Source organism: Pristiophorus japonicus, chromosome 3 (genome assembly GCF_044704955.1).
Source record: "Pristiophorus japonicus isolate sPriJap1 chromosome 3, sPriJap1.hap1, whole genome shotgun sequence".
NCBI lineage: Eukaryota > Metazoa > Chordata > Chondrichthyes > Pristiophoridae > Pristiophorus > Pristiophorus japonicus.
In genome coordinates this window covers 166,823,302-166,848,338 of record NC_091979.1, presented here as the reverse complement: position 1 = coordinate 166,848,338, position 25,037 = coordinate 166,823,302, and the positions used below count along the sequence as shown (strand labels likewise).

Genomic DNA, 25,037 nt, shown 5'->3' with positions numbered 1-25,037 from the left:
CGAATGCACCGTCCAGGCTCCACTGGCAGGACTCCGGAGGAAGAAAATCGGACCCAGAGGCCACTTCCCAGCTTCGGTGGCGGAACCCGGGGAGAAGAGGATCACAGCAGTCAACATTGTGGATGGAAGAAAGATGGCGGCCAAACCACGAGGTGAGACGCTGAAGAAAAAGATGGCGGCGGGCGGACCACGGGGGGCAGTGCCGATGGAGCAACACTTGGCACCAAGCAAAGAAGAGGATTGGGGTAAAGATACCAAGGCTTTCTTAAAGGAGGCCTGCAACTCACCACACTTAAAGGGACAGTTCCACACTCTCAATCAATGTAATAGCAACTGTGAGTTAGATGTAAAATGTGAAATTGATGATCAGAGTTGTGTACATGCAATAAGCAAGGAAAAGTCACACGATTGCAATCGGAGCTATAGGTTATTTACAAAAAGTAATAAAACGTTGTGCGATGTAGGACTTCAACTGCATACAGTCAATGCAGCGGGCAAACACCCATTGGGAGCACACAGGTCCAGCGAGCTATCCAATGCTGTAGCCTGCGTCCGTGGGACCAGAGTGATGCACCACAGAGTCTGGCCACAAGCAGCTAATATATACAAGCTGCAGAGCAAGCGATCTCAGGAGGGCAGCGGCACCAGTATCGATACCCTGCCCCCAATCGGCTCCACCTCTGAGGCACCCGAAGGCACCAACCGCCACGAGCCTGAAAGAGCAAAGTGCGCTAAGGCGCAGCCCCCAGACTCTATCGCCACCAAGGCTACACCCGGGAACGGAGGGTCACCCACAACGATTCTCCCAAATGGGACTGGGACCAGCCAGGATCCCAAACCAAATAACGCCCAGGCAAGCGAGTCAGCAGTTCCTTGTGCACTGCTGGACGACTGCCCCTCAGGGAGCAGCTGCGACCTGGGGCGCAAGGAGAGGATAGGGAGGTCACAGGCATCTGTCAACCTGCCCAACGCTAGAAGCAACGGCAAAAGCCCCGACAGCAGGCAACTTGAGCCAACCGGGTTCCCACTGCCAGCACTGGGCACCGCACCGCCACCAGACTACCTGGACACCATCCAGCAGTTCTGGAACTAGTTTGTCCTCACGCACTGGTGCTGACCCCAGCACTGACTCCAAGTATATTCCAAATATGTACCTCACCATTCAACTTACCTCACCATGGTACCACGAACGCAATACTGTAAATGCAAATTTTTTTTGGGCTTGAATGCATATGAATGTAATGAGCCAACGACACAATCTGTATATGGGGGATGGGGGGGGAGAGAATGGAGTGATCATGGCCGCACAAACAGAAACCACCAGCAACTCTGCTGCCAACGAAACACCAGCTACTCACCCAAGATGGAAATGACCCTCCAAGTGTCAACCAGATTGAGCTAAGCCCAGAGCACAGTCAATGCAAAGGCGATTTACACCAAAGACTTGGGGGAGAGTGATGTCATGTATCCTACATGGTTACTGCTTGTACTATTACAAGATGTGCCACCAGAGGGCACCGCAGTGGGAGACTTGTAGGTTACCCGTACAGGTGTGCCAGGCCTAGTATAAAAGGCAGGCCACCATGTGTGATCCTCACTCTGGAGTTACATTAAATGGACTAAGGTCACTACAGTTCAAGCACAATACATTGTCTCGTGGAGTCATTATTAGAGCATCTGAAGATATAACATTGTGCAGTGACCTTTTATGTGGCGCCTTACCGAATGCCTTCTGGAAATCGAAATACACTACATCCACTGGTTCCCCTTTATCCACCCTGCTCATAACATCCTCAAAGAATTCCAGCAAAAAGGAGGGAGAGAGAAAACGGGTAATTATAGACCGGTTAGCCTGACATCAGTAGTGGGGAAAAAGTTGGAATCAATTATTAAACATGAAATAACAGCCCATTTGGGAAGCAGTGACAGGATCGGTCCAAGTCAGCATGGATTTATGAAAGGGAAATCATGCTTGACAAATCTTCTGGAATTTTTTGAGAATGTAAGCAAAAGAAAAATAGCTGATTTGAAAATTATGCAAAAATTATCCTGAAGTTTTAAAAGCCCCGGCAGAGTTATTGAACAGTCCAGCAGATAACAGTTTCTGGGTCAAAATGCTGGAATTCCTAACCTAATTCCATCATGGGAACACCATCCGCATAAAGATTGCAGTGTTCATATCTGACGTGCAAGTCAGAGTAGGAATGGCAGGATAGCTAAGATGAATACGTGGCTTGAGGAGTGGTGCAGGAGGGAGGGATTCAAATTCCTGGGACATTGGAACCGGTTCTGGGGGAGGTGGGACCAGTACCATCCGGACGGTCTGCATCTGGGCAGGACCGGAACCAATGTCCTCGGGGGAGTGTTTGCTTGTGCTGTAGGGGAGAGGTTAAACTAATATGGCAGGGGGATGGGAATCTATGCAGGGAGACAGAGGGAAGTAAAATGGGGGCAGAAGCAAAAGATAGAAAGAAGAAAAGTAAACTTGGAAGGCAGAGAAACCCAAGGCAATAATCAAAAAGGGCCACATTGCAGCAAAATTCTAAAGGGACAAAGTGTGGTAAAAAGACAAGCCTGAAGGCTCTGTGCCTCAATGCGAGGAGTATTCGTAATAAGATGGACGAATTAACTGCGCAGGCAGCTATTAACGAATATGATATAATTGGGATTACGAAGACATGGCTCCAGGGTGACCAAGACTGGGAACTCAACATCCAGGGGTATTCAACATTCAGGAAGAATAGATAGAAAGAAAAAGGAGGTGGGGTAGCGTTGCTGGTTAAAGAAGAAATTAACGCAATAGTAAGGAAGGACATTAGCTTGGATGATGTGGAATCTGTATGGGTAGAGCTGCGGAATACCAAAGGGCAGAAAATGCTAGTGGGAGTTGTGTACAGACCACCAAACAGTAGTAGTGAGCTTGGGGACAGCATCAAACAAGAAATTAGGGATGCGTGCAATAAAGGTACAGCAGTTATCATGGGCGACTTTAATCTACATATAGATTGGGCTAACCAAACTGGTGGCAATACGGTGGAGGAGGATTTCCTGGAGTGTATTAGGGATGGTTTTCTTGATCAATATGTCGAGGAACCAACTTGAGGACTGGCCATCCTACACTGGATGTTGGGTAATGAGAAAGCACTAATTAGCGAATCTTGTTGTGCGAAGCCCCTTGGGGAAGAGTGACCATAATATGGTTGAATTCTTTATTAAGATGGAGAGTGACACAGTTAATTCAGAGACTAGGGTCCTGAACATAAGGAAAGATAGCTTCGATGGTATGAGACGTGAATTGGCTAGAATAGACTGGCGAGTGATACTTAGAGAGTTGACGGTGGATCACATGGATGAACTTCAACAATTGCACATCCCTGCCTGGAGTAAAAATAAAATGGGGAAGGTGGCTCAACCGTGGCTAACAAGGGAAGTTAAGGATAGTGTTAATTCCAAGGAAGAGGCATATAAATTGGCCAGAAAAAGGAGCAAACCTGAGGACTGGGAGAAATTTAGAATTCACTAGAGGAGGTCAAAGGACTTAATTAGGAGGAGGAAAATAGAGTATCAGAGGAAGCTTGCTGGGAACATAAAAACTAACTGCAAAAGCTTTGATAGATATGTGAAGAGAAAAAGATTAGTGAAGACAAACGTAGGTCCCTTGCAGTCAGAATCAGGTGAATTTATAATGGGGAACAAAGAAATGGCAGACCAATTGAACAAGTACTTTGGTTCTGTCTTCACAAAGGAAGATGCATATAACCTTCCGGAAATACTAGGGGACTGAGGGTCTAGCGAGAAGGAGGAACTGAAGGAAATCCTTATTAGTCAGGAAATTGTGTTAGGGAAATTGATGAGATTGAAGGCTGATAAATCTCCAGGGCTTGATAGTCTGCATCCCAGAGTGCTTAAGGAAGTGGCCCTAGAAATAGTGGATGCATTGGTGATCATTTTCCAACAGTCTATCGACTCCGGATCAGTACCTCTGGACTGGAGGGTAGCTAATGTAACACCACTTTTTTAAAAAGGAGGGAGAGAGAAAATGGGGAATTATAGACCGGTTAGCCTGACATCAGTAGTGGTGAAAATGTTGGAATCAATTATTAAAGATGAAATAGCAGCGCATTTGGAAAGCAGTGACAGGATCAGTCCAAGTCAGTATGGATTTATGAAAGGGAAATCATGCTTGACAAATCTTCTAGAATTTTTTTGAGGATGGAACTAGTAGAGTGGACAAGGGAGAACCAGTGGATGTGTATTTGGACTTTCAAAAGGCTTTTGACAAGGTCCTACACAAGAGATTAGTGTGCAAAATTAAAGCACATGGTATTGGGGCTAATGTATTGACGTGGATAGAGAACTGGTTGGCAGACAGGAAGCAGAGAGTAGGGATAAACGGGTCCTTCTCAGATGACAGGCAGTGACTAGTGGGGTGCCGCAGGGCTCAGTGCTGGGACCCCAGCTATTAACAATATACATCAATGATTTAGATGAAGGAATTGAGTGTAATATTTCCAAGTTTGCAGATAACACTAAGCTGGGTGGCAGTGTGAGCTGTGAGGAGGATGCTAAGAGTCTGCAGGGTGACTTGGACAGGATGGTGAGTGGGCAAATGCATGCCAGATGCAGTATAATGTGGATAAATGTGAGTTTATCCACTTTGATGGAAAAAACATGAAGGCAGAATATTATCTGAATGGCGGCAGATTAGGAAAAGAGGAGGTGTAACGAGACCTGGGTGTCATGGTACATCAGTCATTGAAAGTTGGCATGCAGGTACAGCAGGCGATGAAGAAGGCAAATGGCATGTTGGCCTTCATAGCTACACGATTTGAGTATAGGAGCAGGGAGGTCTTAATGCAGTTGTACAGGGCCTTGAAGAGGCCTCATCTGGAATATTTTGTTCGGATTGGGTCTCCTAATCTGAGGAAGGATATTCTTGCTATTGAGGGAGTGCATCGAAGGTTCACCAGACTGATTCCCGGGATGGCAGGACTGACATATGAGGAGAGACTGGATCGACTGGGCCTGTATTCACTGAAGTTTCGAAGAATGAGAGTGGATCTCATCGAAACATATAAAATTCTGACGGGACTGAACAGGTTAGATGCAGGAAGAATGTTCCCGATGTTGGAGAAGTTCAGAACCAGGGGCCACAGTCTATGGATAAGGGGTAAGCCATTTAGGACCGAGATGAAGAGAAACTTCTTCACTCAGAGAGTTGTTAACCTCTGGAATTCTCTACCTCAGAGAGTTGTTGATGCAAGTTAATTAGATCTATTCAAGAGGGAGTTAGATATGGTCCTAATGGCTAAAGAGATCAAGGAGTATGGAGAGAAAGCAGGAAAGGGGTACTGAGGTGAATGATCAGCCATGATGTTATTGAATGGTGGTGCAGGCTTGAAGGGCCGAATGGCCTACTCCTGCACCTATTTTCTATGTTTCTATGTTATCAGGGCAACTAGAGATGTACAATAAATGCAGCCGAGCCTGTGTAATCTCCATTCTTAGTAGTTAAATTGTGAGCATATTTTTGAAATTAAATGGGAATTGTTACCAGTCCATTAATGCCATTGAACAGGAAAGAAATAAGAATTGAATAAAAACAGAAGCAGAAATAGCTAGTAGGGGGAAAAAATAGCAATCTGTTGAAAATAGCTGAAGTGAGAACGGGGGCGGGGTGGGGTGGAGAATCACTCCTGTCACCTTTATTGAAAATGTTGGTGCGACTGCATAGTGAGTTTTGCTATCATGTACACGCCTCGATTTTTCCACTGAGACTATCAAAAGAGGAATTTCAATACCAGTGTTTTTGACAAGCGGGGAGGAGAAATAGGTGCTGTACATCAACATCTGTTTATAGCCTATTGACTTTCGGAACTTCAGAAACTTACTCATTGAAATGAATATAGAAAGGCAACTTCAAATTCATTCCTACTTCATTGAACTAGAAAAGAAACTAAGTTGGGATTGGTTAAAGTATGAGAGAGTGAATTTCTACCTTGACCTTTAGTTTTCTTCCCTCTTCTGCTGGCAGCACCGACTCATGTTAGGGATGGCAGCTATTTGGTACCTCACCAAAGTGTCCATTGTTCATAGATGAGTATTGGTATTTGTTTGACAATTAACACAACCCTGGGGGAATGCTACTCCCCCATGGCACTGGCTTAGATTAGCTTACTCACCCCAGACCAGGGAATGAACACGGGGCTTTCTTACGCTGTGTGGCTCAGTACCACACCATGTAGTGTATTTGGTCCCCACGGTTGCACCAAGCAAAACTCTTCCTCTTTTTCCTTTGTTATTCTTGTTGTCCAACTATTGGGATTGCAAGGAAATTCCAGGGTTTTATGACAATATTTGGTGAAAAGTTTCTCATCCTGGACCATCAATTACTGGAACTAAATCATACCCTTATAAGAACCCAGTTCGTTGGATATATTCAAAAGGGAGTTAGATGTGACCCTTTTGGCTAAAGGGATCAGGGGGTATGGAGAGAAGGCAGGAGTGGGGTACTGAAGTTGCATGATCAGCCATGATCATATTGAATGGTGGTGCAGACCCGAAAGGCGGAATGGCCTACTCTGCACCTATTTTCTATGTTTCTATGTTTCTAAGATACACTGAACCAATATTGCAGGCACAAGCATGTGTTTTGCAGTAGAAGATGGGTTCTCTAAACTCACGTTAACATCTTTTATTTTTCCTTGCCCCTCACTTTCACATTAAATAACATCAGACGACGTGGTGTATCGTGAACACAGACTTCCCCGCACTCGATCCGTTCCTGGAATGTGGACCTCCACTGGAGAAGCAGAGCTGCACCATTCACTGCCTCATCAGAAGCATGGGACCCAGTACTACGCAGACATGGAGAGCTCTGACAATGACGAGGCTCCTGAGCATCCAGTGTATCCGCGCCACTTTGTACGAAACAGGAATAAGAGTTCCTCACAGGAAAATTCAGGCTCTGGAGGAAGTCAGGTAAATCTTCAAAGAATGCAAGTGATCTGGATTCTACCAATGTACACAATTATGTATCACACACAAATTTACTTCTAATTAATCTGGCATTTATATTATAGTTCTGCCTTTAGAGCTAGTGCTGTAAACAATATAATAAGAGTGCTTCTGTAGCCGGTGGGATTGGCCAGGTGACTGCAACCGTCTTCTCTGGTTCTGTACATTGCTATGTATGAGCCCCAACTCCAAATGTAAAGCATTACCAGAGGAAAACATAGGCCGGTGTCTGTGAAAGCACTGAATGTTGATAGGCATCATTTTTTCTCGCTGTGGACATTCTGAACATTGGGAATATTAGGATCAGGGGTATGCTACTCAGCCTCTCGAGCCTGCTCCACCATTCTATTCGATCATGGGTAAATGACCTACTCCTGCTCCTAATTATTACATTATTATGTTCTTAAGATCTGCACCTCCACTCCATTTAGCCGCCTTTGCTCCATATCCCTTGAAACCCTTATCTAACAAATACCTATCTATTTCAGCCTTAGAAGCTCCAATTGTCCCTGCACTCATAGCCATATAGGACAGTCGGACAGTTTTCTCCCATTGCTGGCCTGTATTAACTTCCCCCAAGGGGAAGGTCTAATGCCAGTAGCTTAAAATCAGATTGTGACCTTGGAATTGTGCATTGTGCTGTTGATACTGGTGCTGGTATTTTGCAATGTAAATGGGGTTAATTCATAGCACCAGCACATTGTGTCCTGAAGTATAAACATGCTATAAGAAAAGCATGGCATTCAACAGGGTGGATGTTGTAGTAAGCTTCAGCCAAGCTCCTATCATCTAATCCCTGAAAAGCCAGTATAAAAGTAAATGCTGCCCTGATTTCAAGGATATAACAATCAAGGTGCAGGCTTACATTTTTTTTAATTGAAGATTTACCAAATAACAACTTTCCCAAAATGGTACAGATATTATCCCATTCTCTTTTTTTCAACTCCCTGCTGCTTGAAATGAATTCTTTCAGTCTAGTTAATTTCTGCAACTCATTTTCACACTTGTCTTACTTTGATCCTGTTCTATATGCATTGTGCTTTGGTAATGGTTCTGAAAGGAGATCTTTAGTGTAAAAGTAAGGGTGAGGTTTAAGTACAAGAAATGGTGCACATTTATCCCAACATCAATCCTTTGGATCGAGGGTAAGCATAATGCATAGTTTACATTTAACTCAACACCAAACCTTTAGATTCAGTATGCACCATTTTATCGGACACTGAAGATATTCTTTAAACTGGTTAAGTCGCATAATCTATTCATCCTGGTGCTGGTGGTGGTGAGCTGGTGATGGTTTGAAACTTTCCTTACCTGCAGATTTCAGACCTGTCCAGACGCATGTCTTCCATTGAGCGAATGCTAAGCAGACTGGAGGAGAAGATGACTCCCAGCACTGCAGAGGTAACCATCTGGGATTGTAAAATTATGCTGATTAATAGTTGCTTTTAAAGGAAAGAGGTTTAAAAAAAAGCTTTGTGTCTTTCCATTAATAATAAATAAAAAGCATATTTTGATGTCACTGAGTGGCTGCAGAACATTCTGAGGGGGGCGGGTGAACATATTGGTCGAGGTCATGGTCCATATTGGTACCAACAACATAGGTAGAAAGAGGGATGAGGTCCTGCATAAAGATTTTAGGGAGCTACAAAGAAAATTAAAAAACAGGACCTCAAAGTTAGTAATCTCTGGATTACTCCCGGTGCCACGTGCTAGTGAGTATAGAAATAGGAGGGTGGAGTAGAATAACGCGTGGCTGGAGAGATGGTGCAGGAGGGAGGGCTTCAGATTCCTGGGGCAATGGGGCTGGTTCTGGAGAAGGTGGGACCTGTACAGGCCGTACGGGATGCACCTTAACAGAGCTGGTACCAGTATCCTTATGGGGAGGTTTGCTAGTGCTGTTGGGGATGGTTTAAACTAAGTTGGCAGGTGGATGGGCACCAGGATGTAGCATGAGAAAGGAGAAACAAAGTGCACCAAGGATTGGGAGAGACGGATAGCACTAAAGCAAGAAATAGTAAGGTATTAGGTGGGGTCAGACTAAGAGAGAACACAGGATGGTCTACAAAATCAAAATACTGCGGATGCTGGAATCTGAAATAAAAACAGAAAATGCTGGAAATCTCAGGTCAAGCAACATTTGTGGAGAGAAATAGAGTTAACGTTTCAGGTCTGTGATCCTTCGTCAGAACTGGAAAAGTTCAAGATGTAACGGATTCTTAAGGAAGTGCAGGGGCAGTGAAATAGGGAGGGGAGGAAAGAACAAAAGGGAAGGTCTGTGATAGGGTGGAAGGCAGAAGAGATTAAGAGACAAAAGGGATAATCGGCAAAAATGAGATGGTAATAATAATATTAATAAATAATAACTTTTATTTATATAGCGCCTTTAACATAGTAAAACGTCCAAAGGCGCTTCACAACAATGTTACAAGACAAAACAGATAAATTTGACACCAAGTCACAAAAATTTAAGGCAGATGACCAAAAGCTTATTTAAAGAGATAGGTTTTAAGGAGCGTCTTAAAGGAGGAAAGAGAGGTAGAGAGGCGGAGAGGTTAAAGCTTAGGGCCTAAACAGCAGAATGTACAGCCACCGATGGTTGAGCAGTTATAACGAGTGATGTTCAATTGCCAGAATTTGAGGAGCGCAGATATCTTGTGGGGTTGTGAGGCTGAAAAATATTACAGAGATAGGGAGGGGCAATGCCATGGAGTGATTTGTCAACAAGGATGAGAATTTTGAAATCAAGTCGGTGTTTAACCGGGAGCTAATGTAGGTCAAAAAGCACAGGGGTGATGGGTGAGCGGGACTTGGTACGAGTTAGGACATGGGCAGCTGAGTTTTGGATGACCTCAAGTTTACATAGTGTAGAATGTGGGAGGCCAGCCAGGGGTGAGTTGAAGTAGTTAAGTCTAGAGGTAACAAAGGCATGAATGAGGATTTCAGCAGCAGAAGAGCTGAGGCAGGGGCGGAGGCGGGCAATGTTACGGAGGTGGAAAAAGGCGATTTTAGTTATGCCGCAGATATGTGGCTGGAAACTCATTCCAGGGTCAAATATGACACCTAGATTGCAAACAGTCTTGTTCCCCCTCAGATTGATGCTAGGGAGAGGGATGGAGTCAGTGGTTAGGGAACCCAGTTTGTGGCGGGGACCAAAGGTAATGGCTTTGGTCTTCCCAATATTTAATTGGAGAAAATTTCGGCTCATCCAGTACTCGATGTCGGACAAGCAATCTGACAATTTAGATACCAAGCAGAGGCCGAGAGAAGTGGTGGAAAGGCAGAGCTGGGTGTCATCAACGTACATGTTGAAACTGACTAAGTGTTTTCGGATGCTATCGCCAAGGGACAGCATATAGATGAGAAATAAGAGGGGGCCAAGGACAGATCCTTCGGGGACACCAGAGATAACGATGCAGGAGTGGGAAGAGAAGCCATTGCAGGAGATTTTCTGGCTACAATTAGATAGATAATGGAACCAGGCGAGTGCAGTCTCACCTAGCTGAATGTTGGTGGAGAGGTGTTGGTGGAGGATGGAGTGGTCAACTGTGTCAAAGGCTGCAGACAGGTCCAGAAGGATGAGGAGGGATAGTTTAACTTTATCACACTCACAAAGGATGTCATTTGTCATTTTGATGAGAGCCGTTCCGTTACTGTGGCAGGGGCGAAAATCAGATTGAAGGGATTCAAACATTGAATTCATGGAAAGATGGTCACGGATTTGGGAGGCGACAACACGTTTAAGTACTTTGGACAGGAAAGGGAGGTTGGAGATGGGGCAACAGCTAGCAAGCAAAGTGGGGTCAAGGGTTGGTTTTTTGAGAGAGGTGATGACAGCAGATTTGAAGGAGAGGGGAACAGTGCCTGACGAGAGAGAACCATTAACAATGTCGGCTAACATGGGAGCCAAAAAAGGACGTTGGGTGGTCAGCAGTTTAGTGGGAATAGGGTCAAGAGAGCAGGAAGTGGGTCACATGGACAAGATGTGTTTGGAGAGATCAAGAGGGGAGATCAAAGAGAAACTAGAGAAAGATGTGAGTTTAGGGCTAGGGCAGGCAGGAAGCCCCAGATGAAGTTTGGCCCTGTGGGCTAGGTGAAGGAATGGAACTCACAGAGTTTAAGACAAAGAAGTCCATGAGCTCCTCACACTTGTTGGAGGTGAGTGTGGTGGAGACAGGAGAGAGGGGTTTAAGGAGACGGTTAGCGTAGAGAATAGTAGCCGGGTGTTATTTTTGCAATCTAGAATGATCCTGGAATAGTGAGAAGTTTTTGTGGACAAGAGTAGGAACCGATAATGTTTTATGAATTCGAGCCAGATCTGGCGGGGAATGGCTAAACCAGTTGTCCGCCACAGCCGTTCAAGTCTGCGCCGTTTTGACTTGAGGGAGCAAAGGTGAGGGCTGTACTGGGGGAATGGCCAGCGTGGGAGAGAGTAATCTTTTTAATAAGGACTAGGGCATCAAAGGTGGTGGTGAGGTTGTGGTTGAGCAGATCGGTGGCTGCAGAAATGTCATTGTTAAAAGAGGGCAAATGGTTGGACAGTTTTGAGTTGATAAATGCAGTTGTAAGAGAGTTTGGAGAGAAATTTTTCCAGAGGCGGATGCAGAAGGAAGGAGTTTTGGATTGGGGAAGGGTGATGTAGGTTGAGAGTGATACAAGAAAATGGTCAGAGATGGCTTTATCTTTAATTGATACAATTGGAATAGCAAGGCCACGAGAGATTGCAAGGTCAAGGAACAAGTTAAGGATGGTCGAGGATAGATTTACAGTGTGTGTATATGTGAACGCATGAAGCATAGTAAACAAGGTTGGTGAGCTGCAGGCGCAAATAGCCACATGGGAACATGATGTGATGGCAATAAAAGAGACCTAGCTCAAAAAAGGGCAGGATTGGGTATTAAATATTCCTGAATATAGGATGTTCAGGAAAGATGGGGAAGGAAAGATGGGAGGTGGTGTAGCAGTATTGGTTAAGGAGAATGTTGCAGTGCTGGACAGAGAGGATGTCCTGGAGGGGTCAAGGACAGAATCTGTTTGGTTAGAGTTAAGAAATAATAGAGGTGCTATTACACTACTAGGTGTATTTTATAGGCCACCAACTAGTGGGAAAATTATGGAGGAGCAAATTTGTAGAGAAATTGCAGAGAGTTACTATAGAGTAGTGATAATAGGAGACTTCAACTATCCTAATATAGATTGGGATAATAAAAGTGTAAAAGGCAGAGATAGGGAAGAATTTCTGAAGGGTGTTCAGGAGAACTTTCTTCATCAGTATGTTTCTGGCCCAACGAGGAAGAAAGCATGGTTCTGGGGAATGAGGTAGGTCAAGTGGAGCAAGTGTCAGTCGGTGAACATTAAGGGAACAGTGATCATAGGGTTTAGATTAGCTATTCAAAAGTACAGGGAGAAATCTAGAGTAAAAATACATAATTGAAGGAAGGCAAATTTCAGTATGGGATGAGAACAGATCTGGCCCAGGTAAATTGGAATCAAAGATTGGCAAGCATAACTGTAGTGGAACAATGGGCTGTCTTTAAAGAGGAAATATTTCAGGTACAGTTGAGATACATTCCCACTAAGGGGAAAGGTAGGACAACTAAAGTCAGAGCTCCCTGGATGATGAAAGAGAGTAAGCTGAAGCAGGAAAAAAGCGCGTATGACAGATGTCAGGTCGAGAATCCATCTGAGAATCAGGCTGCATATAGAAAGTTCAGAGAAGTGAAAAAGAAAATAAGAGGGGCAAAGAGAGGGTATGAGAATAGAATGACAGCCAACATACTAGGCAATCCAAAAGCATTGGAGGTACTGGCCATAGTCTTTCAATCCTCCTTAGAAATGGGGGTGGTGCCAGAAGATTAGAGAATTGCAAATGTTACACCATTGTTCATGTTATGTATGTAAACTTGTACATATCTTGTACAACCACCAGAGGGCTCATCCCCTGATGTCCCAAGGGATCCCACAATCCCTTGGGAGCACAGGTACTTAAGGAGGCCTCACAGGCTGGAGAGGTACTCTGGAGACCTGCAATAAAAGACTAAGGTCACACTTTACTTTGAGCTCACAGTATCCAGTCAGACTCTTTATTCACATATAACAACAGGCGATGAGATATAGATGACAAACGCAACGATGCAGAGAACAGTGGGCATCCTGGAGAAATTCTGAGAGGGAGATGATTGGGAAACCTTAGTGGAGCGACTCGACCAATACTTCGTGGCCAATGAGCTGGAAGGAGAAGCGAACGCTGCCAAACGAAGGGCGACTCTCCTCACCGTCTGTGGGGCACCAACGTATGGCCTCATGAAAAATCTGCATAATTCAGCGAAACCCATAGAGAAATCATAAGATGATTTGTGCACACTGGTCCGACCCGAAGGAAAGCATTCTGATGGCGAGGTACCGGTTCTGCACCTACAAAAGGTCTGAAGGCCAGGAAGTGGCGAGTTATGTCGCTGAGCTAAGACGCCTTGCAGGACATTGCGAAAGGTCATTTGGAGCACATTTCACAAACTTTTGACTGTAGAGAACCCAACCTTGAGTAAGGCCATAGCAATAGCCCAGGCGTTCATTGCCACCAGTGACAATACTAAGCAAATCTCTCAGCACACAAGTGTTGCTACAAGTACTGTGAACAACGTGATGTTGTTTTCAAATCGCAACGTACAGGGCAGGTCCCACTTGCCTGCAACTGCACGTCCGCAGATGTCTCAGAGTCCATCATCAAAGGTGATGAATGCAAGGCCATTAACACCTTGTTGGCGCTGCGGGGGTGATCATTGTTTCCATTCATGCCGCTTCAAAGGTTACGTTTGCAAGGTCTGTGGAACAATGGGACACCTCCAACATATGTGCAGGTGAACTGCAAACCCTGTTACTCCTGCAAACCACCATGTTACAGAGGAGGACAGATCCACGGTGAATCACGGTGAACCAGAACCTCAGGCCGAGGAGGTAGAGGTATATGGGGTGCACACATTTACCACAAAGTGTCCCCCGATAATGCTGAAGGTTGAATTAAATGGACTCCCAGTGTCAGTGGAGCTGGACACGGGCGCGAGCCAGTCCATTATGAGCAAAAAGACTTTCGAAAAATTGTGGTGCAGCAAGGCCTCCAGGCCAGTCTTGACTCCCATTCGCACAAAACTGAGAACTTACACAAAGGAACTGATTCCCGTAATCGGCAGTGCTACTGTAAAGGTCTCCTATGATGGAGCGGTGCACAAGCTACCACTCTGGGTGGTACCGGGCAATGGTCCCACACTGCTCGGCAAGAGCTGTCTGGGAAAGATACGCTGGAACTGGCATGACGTCCGAGCGCTCGACGACACTTCGTGTGCCCAGGTCTTAAACAAATTTCCTTCGCTGTTCGAACCAGGCATCGGGAAGTTCCAAGGAGCCAAAGTGCAGATTCGCCTAATTATGGGGGCGCGACTCATCCATCACAAGGCAAGAGCAGTATCGTACATGATGAGAGAAAGGGTAGAGATAGAGCTGGACCAGCTGCAATGAGAGGGCATCATTTCGCCGTTCGAATTCAACGAGTGGACCAGTCCGATTGTTCCAGTCCTCAAGGGAGACGGCACCGTCAGAATCTGTGGTGATTACAAAGTAACTATCAATCATTTCTCCCTGCAGGATCAATACCCACTACCAAAAGCTGATGACATTTTCGCTACACTGGCGGGAGGAAAGATGTTCACGAAGCTGGACTTCACCTCAGCCTATATGACGCAGGAGCTGGAGGAATCATCGAAGGGCCTCACCTGCATCAACACGCACAAAGGTCTCTTCATTTATAACAGATGCCCATTTGGAATTCGATCAGCCGCGGCAATATTCCAGAGAAACATGGAAAGCTTATTGAAGTCGGTCTCATGCACAGTGGTCTTCCAGGATGACATCTTGGTTATGGGTCGGGACACAGTCGAGCATCTGCAGAACATGGAGGAGGCTCTTAGTTGACTCAACCGCGTGGGGCTCAGGTTGAAATACTCGAAGTTGGGGCTCAGGTTGAAATGCTCGAAGTGCATTTTCCTGGCGCCTGAAGTGGAGTTCCTGGGGAGGAGAATCGCAGCAGATGGCATCAGGCTCACCGATTCGAAGACGGAGGCAATTGAGAATGCACCGAGGCCACAGAACGTGATGGAGCTGCAGTCGTTTCTAGGACTCCTGACCTACTTTGGTAACTTGTTACCAGGTCTCAGCACACTGTTAGAACCACTGCACACCTTACTGCGTAAAGGAGACGAATGGGTACGGGGCAAAAGCAAGAAAATTGTTATGCTCAAAACAAATTGCTTCTGTTGTATGATCCATGTAAACGTTTGGTACTAGCATGCGATGCGTCGTCATACAGTGTCGGGTGTGTATTGCAACAAGCTAATGAATCTGGGAGATTGCAACCGGTTGCTTATGCATCCAGAAATCTGTCTAACGCTGAGAGAGCCTACAGCATGATTGAAAAAGAAGCGTTAGCGTGTGTCTATGGAGTAAAGAAAATGCATCAATATCTGTTTGGACTAAAATTTGAATTGGAAACGGACCATAAGCCACTAATACCCCTGTTTTCCGAGAGTAAGGGGATAAATACGAAGGCATCAGCCCGCATCCAGAGATGGGCGCTCACGTTGTCCACATACAACTACGCCATCCGCCACAGGCCAGGCACAGAAAACTGTGCCGATGTTCTCAGCAGGCTGCCATTGCCCACCACATGGGTGGAAATGGCGCAGCCCGCAGATTTAGTCATGGTTATGGAAGCATTTGGGAGTGAACAATCACCCATCACAGCCCGACAGATTAGAACCTGGACGAGCCAGGACCCCTTACTGTCCGTAGTAAAATATTGTGTGCTTCACGGGAGCTGGTCCAGTGTCCCAGTGGAAATACAGGAAAAGATAAAGCGGCGCAAAGATGAAATGTCTATACAGGCAGACTGCCTTCTGTGGGGCAATCGGGTAGTGGTCCCCAAGAAGGGTAGAGACACTTTCATCAGTGACCTCCATTGTACCCACCCAGGCATCGTAATGATGAAAGCGATAGCCAGATCCCACATGCGGTGGCCCTGTATTGATGCGGACTTAGATTCCTGCATGCACAGATGTAACACATGCTCGCAGTTAAGCAATGCACCCAGGGAGGCGCCACTAAGTTTATGGTCTTGACCCACCAAATCATGGTCCAGGGTCATGTCGACTATGCAGGCCCGTTTTTGGGTAAAATGTTCCTTGTGGCTGTAGATGCGTACTCCAAATGGATTGAATGTGAGATAATGTCGGCAAGCACGTCCGCTGCCAACACTGAAAGCCTGCGGGCCATGTTTGCCACGGCGGACTACCCGATGTCCTTGTGAGCGACAACAGGCCATGTTTTACCAGTGCCGAATTCAAAAAGTTCATGACCCTTAACGTAATCAAACATGTTACATCTGCCCCGTTCAAACCAGCATCCAAGGTCAGCCAGAGAGAGCAGTGCAAACTATCAAGCAGGGCTTGAAGAGGGTAACTGAAGGCTCACTGCAGACTCGCCTATCCCGAGTCCTGCTTAGCTACCGCACGAGACCCCACTTGCTCACTGGGATTCCAGCTGCTGAACTGCTCATGAAAAGGGCACTCAAGACAAGGCTCTCGTAAGTTCACCCTGATCTACATGAACAGGTAGAGAGCAGGTGGCTTCAACAATGTACATATCATGATAGCACTAATGTGTCACGTGAAATTGAAATCAATGATCCTGTATTTGTATTGAATTATGGACAAGGTCCCAAGTGGCTTCCAGGCACTATTGTGGCCAAAAAGGGGAGCAGGGTGTTTCGGGTCAAACTTTCAAATGGACTCATGGATTCAAAACACTTGGACCAAATCAAACTCAGATTCACAGACTATTCTGAGCAACCCACTTTGGACCCTACCTTCTTTGACCCCCCAACATACACATCAGTTGTAACCGACACCACGGTTGGCCACAAAGCAGAACCCATCACCTGCAGCAGCCCAGCAGGACTCACCACACCAGGCAGCCCAGCAAGGCCAGCTGCACAACAGCCCAGCGAGGGCCCAACAAACAATTCACCAAAACCAGCATTTGCACCGAGATGATCAACCAGGGAAAGAAAGGCCTCAGATCGACTCACCTTGTAAATAGTTACACTTTTGACTTTTGGGGGGGTGGGGGGGGAAGTGTTGTTATGTATGTAAACTTGTATATACCTTGTACAGCCACCAGAGGGCTCATCCCCTGGAGTCCCACAATCCCTTGGGAGCACAGGTATTTAAGGAGGCCTCACAGGCTGGAGAGGCACTCTGGAGACCTGCAATAAAATACTAAGGTCACACTTTACTTTAGCTCACAGTATCCAGTCAGATTCTTTATTCACATATAACAGTTCAAAAAAGGGTATACAGATAAATCCAGCAACTATAGGCCGGTCAGTTTAACATCGATAGTGGGGAAGGTTTTAGAAACAGTAATCAGGGACAAAATTAACATTCACTTGAACAAGTGTAGCCCTGACAACCAGTTACCAGAAGGGAAGGTAATCCTACCTGAAGGCACCTAAACCATTGTGAAAGGTGGTGAAATCTGCAACTTGGCTGTTTTTACCTCAAGAATTTGGATCTCCTAAAGCAATCTCGCATTGTTGCTTTTTTCTTAATATCTCTCTTGTGTTACGTTCACGTGGCCAACCAGAGAAAAGAGAGCCTGGAAAGTTCCCCTTCATTGCAAAGCACCTGTGCAATGGAATTATAGGTTGGACTTAATTCACTTTTGCAGCTGTGTATTTTGAAAAGAGTCAATGTTATGAAAATGACGTAGTTTGCATTTCCTTCACATCTGTGCTTTAAGATGGGGAGGAGGGGGCATGTGTAACACTGGGCTGAATGGAAAATGAGGTAGGTGGAGGGACAATGGGGGGAATTTTAATCTCCAACAACAGTGGGTTTGGGTCGGATGGGAAGTAAAAAGGTTTAAAAAATCTCAAACTTGAAAGCAACCCATCTCAAACCCGGCCACTTCCAGATTTAACGGAGGTGGGGGAAGGCAACCAACCCACTCTCAGGAGGCAGGTCGCACATTTAAATATTTTAATGAGGCTGCATGCCTCCGATTTTTTCTCTGTTCCAGCTTTAACGCTGGCCAGCCAAGTTTCCCGGGCCTCAGGAAACCTGGCAGCTAAAAGGAGGTGAGCATTGCTGCATAGAATAGGTAAGTGCTTGTCAAGCAATGCTCGTGGGACAAGAGGAGTAGGAGTGCTTCCCCCCAGTCCATCAAGCAAACCTGTTAATGTCCCCAGCAATCGGACCCTTCACCCGCCACAATCTGATGCCCTCCCGATGTCCTCGAGGGCCCTTCTTCCCCGATCTCTCTGCCCCTCCCCCAGTGATCTTCTCCCCTCCTAACCAGTCTCTCTGAGTCCCCGATCGATGTCCTCACGACCCCCGATCTCTCCATCCCCCCATCCACCAATCTCCGACCCCCAATCTCTTCACCAACCCCTATTGATCTCTCCCTCCCTCCACCCTCTGGCTGCAGCATGGTGCCATATGAAAATCATACTCCGTTTATACAGAAGTATTTTGTTTATTCTCAGGATGTTTACTAATTGGATATATATGTTCATGTTGGCATTCATCTGTGGAATGGATTTCAAATAATGCTGCAATGATACAACATCATGGGCTAGATTTTACACTTTTGTGCAGATCACCCGAAAATGGACGTTATTTCCGGCGTGGGCAGTAAGAATGGGTTTTCAGATCGCCGGCTTGTCGCCCATTCTCAAAGCCCATAGTCTCCATTTTTTAAATTGGGCGTTACCGCGAGTGATATGAAATAGGCGTTAGCATTAAATCTCTCTGACCTTCTGCTGTAAAGTGTCGCCGTCCTTAGCAACGGCATGGCAACGCTCGATTCCCGCGATTCAGGAGGTCAAGGGTCATCATGACATGCGCATAAGAGTAGACAGAGAGAGAGGGAGCTGACAGGGAGTGAAGGCATGTCTGGGTATGATATGGCTGCTTTGGGAAGGAGCATTTAGAGCTTTATAGCAAATTGGGGGAAAAAAATTAGCTGTTACCAGCCAGATATTTGCCCAAATTTGGTGCCTATAATGGAGGGAGAAGAGGAGGTGACACAGCACACTGTGGAGACTGACGCTGGCGAGATCAGTGAGCTGGGAGAGGAGCACATTGGAGGGTGCAAAAGAGTGAGGAGGTTCTCGGACGAGGCAAATGCCTCCCTCCTGCAGGAGGTCGAATTACGCTGGGGTGATTTGACCCAGGAAGGGCGTGGAAAGCCCCAAGATATGGGCCAAGATAGCAGAGGTGGCCTCGTCAGCGACCAACGAGATGCGTGAGGGCAACCAATGCTGAAAGCGATGGAACAACTTTGTTGGACCCGCAAGAGTAAGTATTACATTTATTTCCATGTACTTATATATTTATATAATTTGATTTGTAAGAGTCATGAGTGACTATAATCAGGTGTGTGGTCTTTCACTTTTACCGGGAATGTTGTACTCAAAGCCTGCATTCATGGTGGACATCTTTAGGTAAAGAATGATAATTATCATAATAATCATGGTTACATCTGTCTGTTATGTGTTGTATCAGTCTCTGTGACAGTATCTAGCAATGATATCACGCAATGATCTCATGCCATGTCATCCTGTTACCTTTTACAGAAGAAGCTATCGAGGGAGCCACCAGTCACCAGCGACATCACTGACATGGAGGAGCGGGTGCTCGCACTCGTGGGGAGGCACCCCCGGACAGCCACGCAAGCAGCTGCAGACCCTGAAGTGATGCCACGTGAGTAAAGTATTTACCATTGCGTGATCTAAAGTCAATTGATGCCACACCCACTCATATCCGAACAATAATATATGATAGATGGTTTCTAAAATTGTCCTACAAATAATGCTGGTCTAATGAAAATCATTGCAATGCACAATGTGTTGGTGGTCATGAAATGTGATGTCTGTGATGATTTTGATAGCGGTGGTGCTTTTGTCGTGCATATGCTGTGTGTAGCGCTGGACTCACCTTGTGACCCTAGCTTCCCCTTCTCCTCTAATAACCTCATTTGTGTTTTGCAGCTCAGCCAGCAGCGTGGCCCCAGGCAAGACCACAGGGGCCAGAAGATGGAGGCGCGGGGCCGGACTCGCCAGACGATTCTACATCTGCTGCTGAGGAACTCCGATTCTCGCCCGTCAATCCGCTGGGACTGTTCTCTACAGATGAGAGCGCCAACTTTGAGGAACCTGCATTGCCAGGCTCCAGAAGGCATTCCACCCCAAGGCCATCTAGTGGTCCTCTGGCCATTCCCGCCTCCACTCTGGAAGTATCGGGCCCCAGCAGCTCGTCACAGGGCACCCCATTTGTCCCCAGGACGGCGCTGACCCCGCGGAGGTTTCGTGGATGCGGCAGGTCTGGTCCACGAGCACCAGATGAGAGCGGAGAGATGGTTAAGTTGTCCAGGAGAACTGTAGACTTTGGTGACCAAGTCCTCAATGCATTGGGGGGCATATCCTGACAGCTGGCCACCATCTCCAGCACCATGACTGAGTACGTTCCGCGGATGGCGGAGGCCCTGGTGGCGATAGCCAGGAACACTGCTGGCACTGCCTCCCAATGGTCCCGGAGCGCAGCACTCCATCCCTAGGTTCTGCACCACCAGTGTCAACGACACGTGAGAGGCAGGACCAAGATCATGCTTCTGGATCTGAGAATGTTCCCACCTCGGCACCCCCAGCTCCCGCACCCGTGCACCCACCGCCTCTGCCTTCATCCCTCCCAATGAGACACCGCCTGAGGAGCTCTTCGGCCAGGCGGCATGGAGTGAGGAGGGGAAGGGGTAGAGCTGGGGAGAAGAAGGGGAGGAGGGAAGGAAAGTGAGGTGTATGTCCGCAGGTGATGGCTGTGTTATATCTCCATCTGGGTGTATGCAATTGTTGTAATGTATGGAGGGAGGGGGCCACCCTCCTGCTTTGTCTTTGTGTTCTGTGTTGCTGGACATGTTGGCCATTTGATTGATGGCAATGGTCGAAAATGTGGGGTGGTGGTGGGGTGTTTTTGCCCGTGATACTTATGATTTCACACCGATGGTCATATAAAATGTTTTTTATTCAACATAACCTTGTTGCGCATTGTCTCAGATAGCTGAACCGTTGCACACTGGTGATTCATTAACACGAAAGGGTAAAATTAAACTTAACTTGAATCAACTTAAACTTTAACTGGCACCAAGGTGATGCCCACCATTGATATCTGAGCTGCACACACACAGCAAAGTGTCTGCTTTTTAAATTACAGCAACGTTCTTTCAGGCAAATCGCTCATTTATGAGCTCCTGATGTAAGAGTCTTGCAGCTATGTAGCCACCATGGGCCCTTTCCTGCTGTCTGGAGGGGGACATGGACATGGTTGCATAGTCAGCCTGATTATCTGGCCTGAAGTCAGCATCCAGCCCCTCGACCTCCTCTTCCTCTCTCTCCTAAGATGGACCATCAGTCCCTTCTGATAATTCTTGTCCCCTCCTGATAGCCAGGTTGTGCAGCATGGAGCACACGAACACGAATTGAGCTGCTTGCTCAGGGTTATATTGTAGCTCCCCTACTGAGTGCTCCAGGCATCTAAAGCGCTGCTTAAGCACACCAATGGTTTTCTAGACCACATTGCATGTGTCTCTGTGGCTCTCGTTGTATCGCTTCTCGGCCTTGGTGTGGGTGTCACGCATGGGATCATCAGCCAGGTGGCTAGAGCATATCGGTTGTCACCAAGCATCCAGCATTGTCCTTGTGTCTGACTGTTAAACATATCAGGGACAACGCTGTCATGCAGGATGTGAGTCTCATCGAAGCTGCCCAGACATTTGACATTCACTGCCATTATTATCTGGTTGTGGTCGACAACTAGTTGGACCTTCAGGGAGCGAAAACCTTTTCTGTTGCAAAAAAGTCCTGGGTCTTGACAAGGTGCCCGCATGGCGATGTGCGTACACTGTATTGTTCCCTGCACCTTGGGGAATTTAGCAATGCGGTAGAATGCTCCAGCCCTGTCAGTCTGAGCCTCCATGGTCATGGGAAAGCTGATAAAGTCCATCCCAATCGCGTATAGGGGCTCCATGATCTGTCTAATGCAGCAATGTGTGGCATGGTCAGACAGAAGGGAAATGTCGACCGCGGAGGCCCGAAAGGAACTGGACACGTAGAAAGACAGTGCCGCAGTGACCTTGACCTTGACCGATAGTGATGTCCTGAAGGTGATGGCAGGCTGCAGATCTGCCCTGAGCTGGCATATTTCAGTGATCAACACTTTGTGAAAGCGCAGTCTCTGAAGGCAGGTGTTCTCGGGCACGTCAAGGTAAGACCTCTTCTCCTTGTAAGTGCAGGGTGTGTATGGTCTGGACCGCCTTCTCATTCTGGCACGTCTTAGCTTGGGCACATAATCGTGTGCATTAGACATTGTGGCATTTGCACTATGCAGCATCTGCGTATTAATCGATGCAGGCTGAGAAATGGCTGGCCCCATTCCAATGAAAGTATAATACCGATTGATCAGAGGCAATAATTCCAACACTAAAAGACACCTATAGTAAAACCTAATCGTCCAGAGTCTGAAAAGATGTCTGTTGAGATGGTCACTTCACCTTCAAAGAACTCCAAAGTGACGCTGGGCGATATACTGGGCGTTAGTTTCGGTAAATTTGATCTTTACGATAAAAAAAAGTGGGCGGTCAGTATTATTGAATCTCAGTGTTAATTACGTGCCGAAAGTAATGCTGGGTGATATTATGGGTGTTGGTTTCGCCCATTCTGATGATTCCGCCCAAAAAAAGTGGGCGGGCGGTATTATTTTTGCCCGGCGTTACGTACATGGTGAAAGTAACGCTCGCTGATAAGTGTCTGAAAAATGGGCGTTAATTTTGATTTTGTGGCTAAATGGGCGATATTTGGGCGTTACACCTCATTTCAGCGGTAAAATTGATGTTCAGTGGGCGCTATGCATGCAAAAATAATGGAAAATCTAGCCCCTTGTGTTTTCAATCATATTATTTAGCATGAACACTATTCTATACTAATGCTGTGAGTGGAGACACAGAGTGAAACAAATGTACTTCTTTAATAACTAGCTCATTGTTTGTTAAGATGAGTGATTTTTTTTTTGTAGATTTACAATAAAAGGGAACTAAAGGAAAGAAGAGTAAATGAGAGGCCCAGTTAAAAATTCATGCCTGAGAAATCAGAGCAGTGGGATAAGAACATAAGAACATAACAAATAGGAACATGAGTAGGACATATGGCCTCTCAAGCCTGCTACGCCATCAATAAGATCATGGCTGATCTGATCTTGGACTCAGCTCCACTTCCCTGCCAGCTCCCCATAACCCCTTATCCCCTTATCCCCTTATCGTTTAAGAAACTGTCTATTTCTATCTTAAATTTATTCAATGTCAAACATTTCACAGCTCTCTGAGGCAGCGAATTCCAAAGATTCATGACCCTCTGAGAGAAGAAATTCCTCCTCATTTCTGTCTTAAATGGGCGACCCCTTGTTCTGAAACTATGCTCCCTAGTTCTAGATTCCCCCATGAGGGGAAACATCCTCTCTGCATCTACTCTGTCGAGCCCCCTCAGAATCTTATATGTTTCAATAAGATCACCTCTCATTCTTCTAAACTCCAATGAGTATAGGCCCAACCTACTTAACCTTTCTTCATATGACAACCCCTTCATCTCAGGAATCATCTCGTGAACCTTTCCTGAATTGCCTCCAAAGCAAGTATATCCTTCCTTAAATAAGGAGACCAAAACTGTATGCAGTACTCCAGGTGTGATCTTACCAATACCATATACAGTTGTAGCAGGACTTCTCTGTTTTTATACGCTATCCCCCTTACAATGAAGGCCAACATTCCATTTGCCTTCCTGATTACTTGCTGTACCTGCATGCTAACTTTTTGTGTTTCATGTACAAGAACCCTCAGATCCCTCTGTACTGCAGCATTTTGTAATCTCTCCCCATTTAAATTATAATTTGCTTTTTTATTTTTTCTACCAAAATAGATAACCTCACATTTTCCCGCATTATACTCCATCTGCTAAATTTTTGCCCACTCACTGAGCCTATCTATATACCTTTGTAGATTCTTTGCGTCCTCCTCACAACTTGCTTTCCCACCTATCTTTGGGCAGCAATGATTAAATGACAAAATGGATTATGGTGCAAAGCAAAAGAGGGTAGTGATGGGACAAATAAAGAAACAAAATATGTGTCTAGAAGAGCTGTAAATGGCCACAGCAGAAATATTACCAGCAGCTGCCTTCTGAAAAAATGGGAGCAGTGCTTATAATATTTCTTTTTTCCCCTTGGTTTGTTACCCAGTTCAAATACAGTGCTGGACAAAAACAAGCTGGCAATAGATTATTGATTAGTATAGCTATGCCACAGAACATGCTGGGATGAAACCCAGCAATATCTATGATTAGAGCTGTTTCAGCAGGGGGTCTACATTGCTGCAGCTTGAATCATTTTTTTTCTATTTGATTCACAAAACACAGGCTTTCTATCAAGCTTTCTGCTTGTTACAGAGCTCCACATCACTACACCTGGTGACAATACAAGTACTGTTATTAATGTACCTGATAACAGCTAGATATCTAAAGGGAAGGAGAAAAAATAAGAGCTTGTGTCTGCATACAAGTAATAGAGGGAGAGAGATTTCAAATTCCAGTCAATCATATTGGCCAGGATTTTGTGGTCAGTGGCTAAGTGGCGGCGCTCACCACTGACCTCAAAGAAGCTGCCCACAAACTTACAGAGAGCTCTGCGGGGTCGATTTCACCTTTTCCGACGTTAATTTATTTCTGCTGCCATCCATAGGAGATATCAGGCATCCAGCAATAGCGATATCATCAAGCAGGCTAAACAACCAATCACATTGAAGCATTCTCAGAGACAGCCAACCAGGAAGTAAAAAGCAGATTTTATCATTCACTTATTAAAGCAAAATAAAGATTG

The 25,037-nt window shown here is 45.9% G+C and overlaps 1 protein-coding gene across 1 annotated transcript in view; it reads left to right on the top strand.

The window, feature by feature from the left end:
- LOC139260002 (melanophilin-like) overlaps positions 1–25,037 on the top strand; it is a 245,813-nt gene that overhangs the window by 153,765 nt on the left and 67,011 nt on the right. The window contains exons 8-9 of the mRNA XM_070876047.1: positions 6,737–6,981; positions 8,335–8,418. Of these exons, the coding sequence (XP_070732148.1) occupies positions 6,737–6,981; positions 8,335–8,418 (329 nt within the window). The remainder of the gene's footprint in view (positions 1–6,736; positions 6,982–8,334; positions 8,419–25,037) is intronic.